Source organism: Aptenodytes forsteri, unplaced genomic scaffold (genome assembly GCF_000699145.1).
Source record: "Aptenodytes forsteri isolate BGI_AS27 unplaced genomic scaffold, ASM69914v1 Scaffold443, whole genome shotgun sequence".
Lineage (NCBI taxonomy): Eukaryota > Metazoa > Chordata > Aves > Sphenisciformes > Spheniscidae > Aptenodytes > Aptenodytes forsteri.
In genome coordinates, this window is record NW_008794170.1 from 239,766 (window position 1) to 250,889 (window position 11,124).

Here is an 11,124-nt window from a genome sequence, read left to right on the forward strand (position 1 = left end):
TATCAAATGTGAACGGGGGGACCCCCCCCCCCCCCCCAAAAAAAAAAAGGGGGAAAAAAGCCCCCTTTAAACAGCTATCCTTTTATTTTCGTTTGGTGCCTTCTAACTCAGAAGCAGGTCGGACTAACTGGCAAATCTAATGGTAAAGAACATTGTGTCTCCAATGCCTTGGCCTGTTACTGAACTTGGTACCTGGCATAAGCAGAAAAAGCATCCTGTTCATTTGAAATGATTTAACATTTACTGTTTTCCCTGTGTTTCTGTGAAAGTTTCTTATGGTGATCCCTAGTGGATAGTTACAATCTACTTAAAATGCAGACTCTGTAAAAACCAGGAAAAGAAAACACCCTTTATGATCAAAAAATATTTTGTACAATAAAAAACCCCCACCTTGTTGTTTTTGCATTGATTGTATCAAAATTACTTGTCCAAAATGAAGTTTCTGTCCTGTCCTATAGAAGGAGGTAGGGGGGAAATGGTATAGCTCAATAAAACTATGACTACTTGGGTCTGTTTTCATAATGGGGCATAATACAATAGTTAAAAGGGGCTGTAGAAACTATTAAGTGCTTGATGGATGTTTGTTCTAATTTGATTCATATTTAAAAACTGTTAATTTAAAAAATGGAAACAAAGGAGAAGCTATATAAAAGTAAGCAAATACTGTTTCTAGAAATAAACTTTTCAAACAGTGTGTGTGGGGGGGAAATCTTATCACCTCTTTAGCTTAGTAGATGTCAGGCACTTCAAATGCCCTCAACAGCCCAGCTATCGGAAATGGATGTCTTGTGAATGATCCGTTTTATGGAGCTGTGCACACTGCAGTATTTATACTAATTGCTTTAGCGAGGGTAAATTAAACACAAGTAAATTCTGGTGGGTTCTGGAGCCCTGTTGATAATTTCCCTTCATTGAAGAAAAAGAAAATTCCTGTTTTTTAATTTCTCAGGTCCCTGCATCCGAGTCCACGTTGTGTTCTGTTCTCATTGAGGTAATGGGAAAGGCAGACTTTTTCCCAGGAATCCAGAATAAACATTTATCTTGGTGCCTTATGAAAAACATGAAGGAGAGGAAGTATGTTGGGCCTATAGAAGTGATATAGGCTTTTATATGGGGATAATTTATTGATTCTCGGGCTTTTGTGAAAAGAGAGTTCATTGAGGTGTATGGCCTAATTAAATAGACTGGAACAATTCTGATTCTGGCATTTTTCTTAAAACTCAATATATCCTGTTACATGTTTGTGCAAAATGAGCAAAGGTGGCATTCAGGACTCTTACCACCCACGTTGCCTGTTGTAATAAACCATCTGCCATAATTCTTAGTGATTTAAAAGAGTGTCGCACGTAGATTTTTAACTCATAACTGTAACTATGAAACTGAAAACAAACAGTATGGCTTCCTCCCCCCCCTTAATTATTTATAATCAGCAATAGCTGGCAAAGCGTGAGTGCTTCATGGTGATAATTCTCTGCCCTGAGCTCAGCTTTCTGTAGACCGCAGGAAATGTAACATGGCATCTTGGTAGGACAAGAGTTAGTGAAATGAAAGAAAGGATCAATGGTTATTTTTTGACTCATGTGAGGAGGGACAACAGTGTGCCAGCTGAGCTATTGCACCTTCAGGTGTTGGGAAGTTTTTCTTGGGAGCTTGAAATTGAAGTGCTTCTCCTCTAGAGAGATACGCTAAAAAACTCCTGCCTGTTCTTACACCACTTAGTATGTGTTTCAAAGACATGGGGTTTTTTAACAAGCCTATTGATGTACCTGTTTAAGTCTGAATAGTGTTTAATAGATTTTAGTGGTAGTATGTTTCAGTACTTGAAATGACTTTGGATGGGATAATATTATGTCCTTTTTATGTCAGTTTTGAAGAATTGAACTACACAAAGAGTATGCTGGAGTTATAGGGACAGTAAAATTATTTTTGAATACTTACTAATACACTTTAAGGGCATCTTCCTGATTCATAGAAAATATTCCACAGTGTTTTATTTCCACTTGAGCTTTTCAAGCAGCTGTGTATTTTAGCATGGAATATTTCAAATTGTTAGCTGGATCTATGTTTTATTTTCCCTGTGTTTCTGTGAAAGTTTCTTATGGTGATCCCTAGTGGATAGTTACAATCTACTTAAAATGCAGACTCTGTAAAAACCAGGAAAAGAAAACACCCTTTATGATCAAAAAATATTTTGTACAATAAAAAACCCCCACCTTGTTGTTTTTGCATTGATTGTATCAAAATGAAAAGAAAACACCCTTTATGATCAAAAAATATTTTGTACAATAAAAAACCCCCACCTTGTTGTTTTTGCATTGATTGTATCAAAATTACTTGTCCAAAATGAAGTTTCTGTCCTGTCCTATAGAAGGAGGTAGGGGGGAAATGGTATAGCTCAATAAAACTATGACTACTTGGGTCTGTTTTCATAATGGGGCATAATACAATAGTTAAAAGGGGCTGTAGAAACTATTAAGTGCTTGATGGATGTTTGTTCTAATTTGATTCATATTTAAAAACTGTTAATTTAAAAAATGGAAACAAAGGAGAAGCTATATAAAAGTAAGCAAATACTGTTTCTAGAAATAAACTTTTCAAACAGTGTGTGTGGGGGGGAAATCTTATCACCTCTTTAGCTTAGTAGATGTCAGGCACTTCAAATGCCCTCAACAGCCCAGCTATCGGAAATGGATGTCTTGTGAATGATCCGTTTTATGGAGCTGTGCACACTGCAGTATTTATACTAATTGCTTTAGCGAGGGTAAATTAAACACAAGTAAATTCTGGTGGGTTCTGGAGCCCTGTTGATAATTTCCCTTCATTGAAGAAAAAGAAAATTCCTGTTTTTTAATTTCTCAGGTCCCTGCATCCGAGTCCACGTTGTGTTCTGTTCTCATTGAGGTAATGGGAAAGGCAGACTTTTTCCCAGGAATCCAGAATAAACATTTATCTTGGTGCCTTATGAAAAACATGAAGGAGAGGAAGTATGTTGGGCCTATAGAAGTGATATAGGCTTTTATATGGGGATAATTTATTGATTCTCGGGCTTTTGTGAAAAGAGAGTTCATTGAGGTGTATGGCCTAATTAAATAGACTGGAACAATTCTGATTCTGGCATTTTTCTTAAAACTCAATATATCCTGTTACATGTTTGTGCAAAATGAGCAAAGGTGGCATTCAGGACTCTTACCACCCACGTTGCCTGTTGTAATAAACCATCTGCCATAATTCTTAGTGATTTAAAAGAGTGTCGCACGTAGATTTTTAACTCATAACTGTAACTATGAAACTGAAAACAAACAGTATGGCTTCCTCCCCCCCCTTAATTATTTATAATCAGCAATAGCTGGCAAAGCGTGAGTGCTTCATGGTGATAATTCTCTGCCCTGAGCTCAGCTTTCTGTAGACCGCAGGAAATGTAACATGGCATCTTGGTAGGACAAGAGTTAGTGAAATGAAAGAAAGGATCAATGGTTATTTTTTGACTCATGTGAGGAGGGACAACAGTGTGCCAGCTGAGCTATTGCACCTTCAGGTGTTGGGAAGTTTTTCTTGGGAGCTTGAAATTGAAGTGCTTCTCCTCTAGAGAGATACGCTAAAAAACTCCTGCCTGTTCTTACACCACTTAGTATGTGTTTCAAAGACATGGGGTTTTTTAACAAGCCTATTGATGTACCTGTTTAAGTCTGAATAGTGTTTAATAGATTTTAGTGGTAGTATGTTTCAGTACTTGAAATGACTTTGGATGGGATAATATTATGTCCTTTTTATGTCAGTTTTGAAGAATTGAACTACACAAAGAGTATGCTGGAGTTATAGGGACAGTAAAATTATTTTTGAATACTTACTGATACACTTTAAGGGCATCTTCCTGATTCATAGAAAATATTCCACAGTGTTTTATTTCCACTTGAGCTTTTCAAGCAGCTGTGTATTTTAGCATGGAATATTTCAAATTGTTAGCTGGATCTATGTTTTAAAGTATACAATTCTGGTTTGCTTGTTTACTGAATTGTCAGATTTTCACTTCTTTTTTATTTTTATTTTCATACCATACTTGCTGGTATTGAGAAGTGTGGCTGCTTAGACTGTCTAGGTATGAGGGAGGTCATGCCAGCATTACAAGAACATAAAACATTGAACTTAGCATTTGGAAATTAAAAATGAAGCATTCTTCAGGTTTTCACACACCCAACTATATCCTCAGATAATGGACTGTCTGAGTCTTCTCGCTTCTGAGATCATTGTATTTGAAACAAATTCCTTATCTCTTGGCTGTGGCTTCTTATAATGGATGGTGGGGGGGAAAGTGGTAAGGGTAACTTCCCAAATACACGTGGAAAGTATGGTGCCATGGATTTAAGCCTTTCCTATGGCTTTGGTGGAGCACAACATGTAGCAAGGACGAGGAAAACAGTTAGAATAGAGAGCAAAGGGTTTGAAACACTGTGAGAGTGCAGATCTGTTGATACATCTTTACTAGCTGCAGCAAGACGGTGAGGCAAAAGAGTATTTCCAGGAGAGAAACTCTTGTCCACCTGAGATGTGTGCTGAGCCCTAGTAAATGGCTGGTGTGCAGGACCCAGTCCTGTAATCTGTGCCTTCAGGGGCACGCAGGCAGAAGCTCTCTTCTCTGGGGAGCTGCAAGATCAACAGGGAGAGAAGCTGGATGACACTGATGGGAACACCGTTGGCCACTGTGCTCAAAGGCTGGCCAAGGAGGAGACCCAGGGGAGAAGATCTGCTCAACTCTAAGCAGCTGTGCTCGGAACGGGGGTGCTCACCAGCTCTTGGGGGATGAAATGGATCAAGAAGTGGCGCTTTCATCTTTGTGTCGTAAAGGATAGCAAACACATGGATGGCTCTAGAAAGTATCTAAATAATGTGTTTTATGTAATGTAGTATAATGAAACACCTGCTTCTGTGAGAGAGGTATGGGTTGAGTGAGAAGGAATTAAGATGAGTGTTATTTTTAACAGTTTAGCCAGCACTCATGAATTGACTTAGGAAGCAAGGGTCACAAGTTCAGCAGCATTTGTCACTTCAGCCCAGTTCCTAATTAAACAACTTTAACATTATAAAATCGCAGTAAACTCAGAAGTCCCACAGTTTTCATGCGCCACGTGTGTGGTAAAACACAAGCATCAGACGTAAGTAAATCTCAGCCTTCAAGTCTTTAGAAGTATTTTTCTAAAATATATATATATATATATCTGAGTTCATCAGTAAGCCAAGGGCTGCTGAAATGTGTTTGGCAGTAGTCCCTGCTGCCTCCAAACGCAGCTGAACAAACAGCCCACAGCTCGCACAGGAAGACAGGCCAATTGGGTAGGAGGGCAGGAGGGGACAGCGTGGTAGATTTCGTGTCGGAGCAAGAGAGAAGCACACTGCCACCTCTGTGTTTATATAGCCACTAGGAACTGTGCTTAGAGGAATTGGTATCCTGCGGTTGGGGTGGTAGAGAAAGACCTTTCTAGTTTTCGGGCATACATTAAATGACACTTTAAATAAACTTTACTTAAAGCTTTGTGTGTCTTAAAGAAAAACTCGAAACTCGAATTTTCTGTGTTTATATAGCCACTAGGAACTGTGCTTAGGAATTGGTTGATCCTGCGGTTGGGGTGGTAGAGAAAGACCTTTCTAGTTTTCGGGCATACATTAAATGACTGAAATGACTTTAAATAAACTTTACTTAAAGCTTTGTGTGTCTTAAAGAAAAACTCGGTTTGGGAATTTGACCTGTAGGGCTCTTGGAAAGAAAGAAAATTTATGTTGTTTTTCTCAAAGCGGGGGGAAAAAGCAGCATTCTCTTTAATGGTGATTGTTGTTTTCAGGGAAGGCTTTCCTGGAATAAGATTATTACAGTGTGTTAGTAACGTGGCATCACTTTGCTCTTTTTATGGCATCCTTTTGCTCTTCGTGACTTCGCCGCTTTAGCAAACACTTTCCCTGTATTTAACTTGCAGTAAGCTAGGAGGCTTCAGGCGATTGACCACAGAGACTTTGCTGGCTGCACATGAGGGAAGTGTGCACAAGACCAAATTATTTTTGAGTAGTGGAGTTTATTGAGGCCACATCTGCAGCCTGCATGAATTTACAACCACTGTTAACAGAAGTACAAGGCATGGAATAACCGCCATCTATTTTAGCTGTGCAGCGTGAAGTGCTATTATTAGGACCAGCATTAGGAGCTGTAAATCCAGATACAGGCAGTGGAGGGAGAGAAGCATCCTGAAGGGACCGATTTAGAGAGCTAGAAGGAGGCTGTGCCCTTTAGCATCCGCTGTAGCTGACAAATAGCAGCAAAACTGTGGTAAGCAGGTCCAATGAACGTTTATGGTGCGGTAGCCTATAACATGATGAACGGGGATGCTTCTGCTTCTCTGAATTACTGCCTTTCAGATTTCATAATCGTCTTCCTCCAGAGTTTAATGTGACCTTTTTTTCAGTGTCGTTATGCACTGTGACTTGCAGCAGTGTTGAGTAAATGCCAATCCACCAAGTCCTGGTGCAGGGCTCTGGAGTGAGGCCGTGACAGTCCAGCCTTGCCCCATAGAGTGCGCAGCGGGAGCGTGGATGGATGTGTGATTTACACAGCAAACATGTTGGCAACCAGTGGCAGCAGCAGATTGATAACAAAAGCGTTGTTGAGTATGGCATGTCTATTGAGAGCTTCTGTTTAATGGTGCCGTATTAAGCCACAGAAATTTCCCTTTTGATACATAGAAATAGGTTGACGTAAACCATGACTGAATGCGAAGGAGGTTTCCCCCCCTACACCCACTGCTTTGGGAGAGATCATGTTGAGGATGAGAACATCAGTGAGATTATTTATGGGATCAAATACTAATTTTACTTTTGTGCGCTTGTGATCTGAAAAGCAATTTAATACTGCTGATGCTATTACACAGTTTTGTAGCAGTCCTCTGTAGCAGTGGTGACTTGGATAGGGCTTGCTTTCTGCTCATCTATTTCTACAATATTGCTTTGTTTCTTCTCTTTCATTGCAGACTGTCATAAACATTTCTCCAAATACTTCACAGTTAGCAGTCTCCAAAACATTCTTCATTCAATACCTCATGTGCAACAACCATTTTCCCTAGTTGTGATGCTTTTCTTCTTATTCATCCTTTCTGTTAGGAGAAGCCTTTTGTATCGGAAGCAGCTAGGAAGAAAGAGAGAGACTTGGTGGCCAAAGAAATTGAGAAGTTTCAGGTCTCTATTCAGACTCTGTGCCAGAGTGCCCTTACGCTTGGCAGGATCATGGATTACATTCAGGAAGACATGGATGCCATGAAGAATGAGTTGCAGATGTGGCGGCACGAGAACAGACAGCATGCAGAAGCTCTACAGAAAGAGCAAAGGTGAGTGTGGTCAGGGAAAGTTTGATTTATCTCTCAAGACAGATTTCTGTTTTTAGGAGAGGGGAGAGTTTTACTCATTTTTCAAAGCATATTTGTCATCAGTCATTTTTGTGGTTTGGGGATATTTTTTTGCAGTCTGAATTGTTTTTTGAAGTGTTAAAGTCTTAAGGTCTTTTCAGCTCCATTTCACATGATATACATGACAGCAGAGATGCAAATGTTTGTGTGATATGACAGGGCTTGATACGTTTTCTTCTTCTCACAAATATATAAGAGGCAATGGGGGAAGACTTTAGTAAACAAAGCAGATTTTGAATCGGGACTAGGAGTGGATTCCTAAATCACAACCTGCTCTCTTTGTGCCATTGAATTCAGCATGTTCTGCAGTGGTGTTAATAACAGTTGTCGTCTACGCAAGGTTAAAAAACAACATTGGAAAGCCAGGAGAGTGAAGGTGACGTGCATAATAAAAACAAAGAGGTCAAGCCTAGAAACAGTTTCTTGTCTCACCAATGTGTCTTTATGCTCCTTGAAAACAGAACGTCCCTTCCAGTTGTGTCCCCTCTGATCTTAAACATGAACTAGATACTGATCTTGGATTCACAATCATCCTAGATAGATTTGCTGCTCCCGAATCGATGTGCTTCATTCATGCAGAGCAAGTATGGGTGGTATTCTTAGCTAAGTCCTATCTTGGTAGGTAGCAATGTGTTAAATGTTGGAAATTTACAGCTGCTGGCTTAGTCCACTGGCTGGGGTGGGAATTAGGGCTTTGGTTCACATATAAAGTGTAATGATGTTAATTCCTTGCACTTACGTAGCACCTTCTATCCCAAAACCTTGACAGGCTTTAAAACTCCAACTGGTCTCAGAACGCACCGCCCTTGCAAAGGGAAAGGAAATGGTGTTTGGCTTTATTTTGCGGCTGGAGAAACTGAGGCATTGACTCACTCACCTTTGTACCACACCTAGTGACAGGGAGCAAATCTCAGGCCTTTCTCCAGGCATGTACTTACTCAGTGGATCCACTTTGGCCTTGCCAAACAAGTCATTTATATTTCGGCTGGTTTCCCAGCACAATGGCTGTACATGCTCCGCTGGCTTTTTATGTCTGCTGAGTTCACAGGCAAAGTGTACTAAGGACAAGACTGTCTCCTGCACAGTGGTGCAGAAGGAGAGGGGGAGTGGGAAGAAGGAACTGCGCAGCTCATTTTGTTTGCAGATTTGTGTCAAACCAAGCTTTACAATGGCCAGCTGTTTTGTGCGAGACTGCGGGCAGGCTAGCATCCCCTCAGCAGAGCCAGTCTGTTCCCTTTCATGAGCTAAGACTGCCGCAGCGTATCCCTGCACTTCACAAGGTTTTGTATGAGGTCCTAATCAGATCAGTGTAGTGCTAAGGCATGTCCAATCCTTCAGGAAGGAACTACAGAGTATCAGACATGAAGAAGACAATGCTTCCCATATGTACTGGAATTTGGATGCATGTCTTTGTTTTCTTTGCTTCTGTGAAAGACAAGTGAAGGATCCCATTGCGGAAATGTTAGTGCAATTTCTAGCAATGCTTTTTGTGATTTATGCTAATGTGGTAGAAAGGAGGGGAAAACTAAATGATCTTGAGATGCAGACTTCAGCTAACAAGTCCTCAAAGTGACTGGGTAATTCAGAATGACAGCAGGCTAGTTCAGTCTTATCATTTCCCTGGCTGTTCGGCGTTCCTGAAGACCAGCAAAGCATTATGGAAGGGGGCACATTTGTTTTAAAGCCAAACAGCCCCATTCACTTCAGATGCATCAGTGTACTTGTGGTTTATTAGCATAGGATTTATTAAATTTCCTATTAGTGTGGGATTGCCTGCCCTTGTCAGCAGCTAGTGATGGGTCAGTTTTCATATACCTTGCCTTTCCTCAGACGTCTACCTGCTGTAGTTTGGTGCTGCTAGCAGCTGCTGGTGTCTTGCTGCTGGCTTGCTGGTTTATTGCAGGAAATAGCTGGTAGCAGGCCAGCAACCTCCACAGCAGTTGTATTTGTCCCTCTCTGCCACATGCTTCTCTCCTTTAAGCTCTTGTGGTGAGGCCCACAGGGATGGCTGTTACCATGCGTATCATGGTAGGATGCAGGGGCCCCTGTGAAAGGTGGGTGTCCTTAGAATCAGAATGGTTTGGGTTGGAAGGGACCTTTAAAGATAATCTAGTCCAACCCTCCTGCCATGGGCAGGGACACTTTTCACTAGATCAGGTTGCTCAAAGCCCCATCCAACCTGACTTTGAACACTTCCAAAGATGGGGCATCCACAACTTCTCTGGTCCTTGTTGTGTTATATACCACAGAGTCAGGTGCTGCTTCATCCCTGAGCCAGGTGGTTGCAGCTTTTAGCTGGGTAAAATGAAAGAGGTGCTTGACGTATGCATAGTGTGGGGTGAAATAACTGCAAAGCAGTTTTTAGCAGAATTTTAGCAGAAAGCAGGATTTTAGCAGAAAAACTAGATTAGCCAAGAAGTCACTGTTTACTGTTGAATTGTGGGTGATCTCTCTTGAACAATATTCTACTCGGTCCCTGTTGTTAGCTTTGCCTTTGTGCTTCTTATTCTAAACTTTCTTTCAGGAAGGGTGGACGCAACTTAAATCCTTTGCGAACTTTCAGGTACTGAATGTACTTTCTTGGAGGCTTAAGTAACCCGAAGCAGCATACTGTTTCCAATAACATTACGCTCTTTGTGTCTCTTTCAGCATCACAGACAGTGCTGTAGAACCATTAAAAGCTGATCTGGCTGAACTGGAACAGTTGATTAAAGACCAGCAAGACAAGATCTGTGCTGTAAAAGCTAATATTTTAAAGAACGAAGAAAAAATCCGGAGGATGGTTCTTAGCATAAACCTGTCTTCAAGAAGGTGAAGAAGAGGGAAAAAAAAAAAAAAGCCTTGGGACTGACTGGCATTCCTACCAAATAAAAACAAAATAGCGGAGAAAACTAAGATATGCCTTGTTTAGATATAAAATGTTTAGGGACCAGAAGTCTACAAATTATATAAAATTCCATTATTGCATTGATCTTTAGATGTTGATATTACCCAAGATAAAATTATATTCATTTGAATGCTCAAGTTGCAGAGCTATTAAAATAAGTTTTTTGTTTAGATGTGAACTGCTGTTACTCACTTACCAGGTCTTCACAGCCCTCTTTCCCTCCCTGGCCTGTTGAGCACAGTTTCTGAGACACTTCTCTCTAAATCTCCTTCTTCTCCTCGTTTCCACTGAGGTTACTTTTGAACATGCTGTCATGAAAAATGGGTATTAGATACTTCTTTTGCCCCCTTACAAAAATGTTCTAAACTCCTGCAGGTCAGAAGGTTCCTGAATCCTGTTTGTTATTAACAGGGAAAATTATCTACAAAACAATGTCACAAGATCAAGAAGTAAAGCCTTGTGTACCTTGCAGTTCTTTGCACCGTTACAGGGATGATGTCATGTTTTCAGAGCTATCAGGAATCTGATTAGGAACAACTGAAAATGCAATACGAGCATCACCATGTAAGGGAGCAGAAGTATTTTATCTGCACAGGTGTTAATTCCATTTTTATTGCATATGTTCATTTGGAAAGGATTAATTTAAGTACCTGTTTCCTCCCAAATGCATGTTCCTGTAACTTTTTGTACGTGAATAATTCCACTGATTTCTTTAGTTAACTGCAGATGTCTGTACTGTTTTCCTAATGACCTCTTGAGTGTACTGCACGTTAGAGTCCAGCTTTACTTATTCCT

The 11,124-nt window shown here is 40.5% G+C and overlaps 1 protein-coding gene across 1 annotated transcript in view; it reads left to right on the plus strand.

The window, feature by feature from the left end:
- TRAF3IP1 (TRAF3 interacting protein 1) overlaps nucleotides 1–10,462 on the plus strand; it is a 58,440-nt gene extending 47,978 nt beyond the window's left edge. Inside the window, exons 14-15 of the mRNA XM_019472713.1 lie at nucleotides 7,141–7,364; nucleotides 10,092–10,462. Of these exons, the coding sequence (XP_019328258.1) occupies nucleotides 7,141–7,364; nucleotides 10,092–10,257 (390 nt within the window). The 3' untranslated portion in view covers nucleotides 10,258–10,462. The remainder of the gene's footprint in view (nucleotides 1–7,140; nucleotides 7,365–10,091) is intronic.
- The last annotated feature ends 662 nt before the right edge of the window (nucleotides 10,463–11,124 follow it).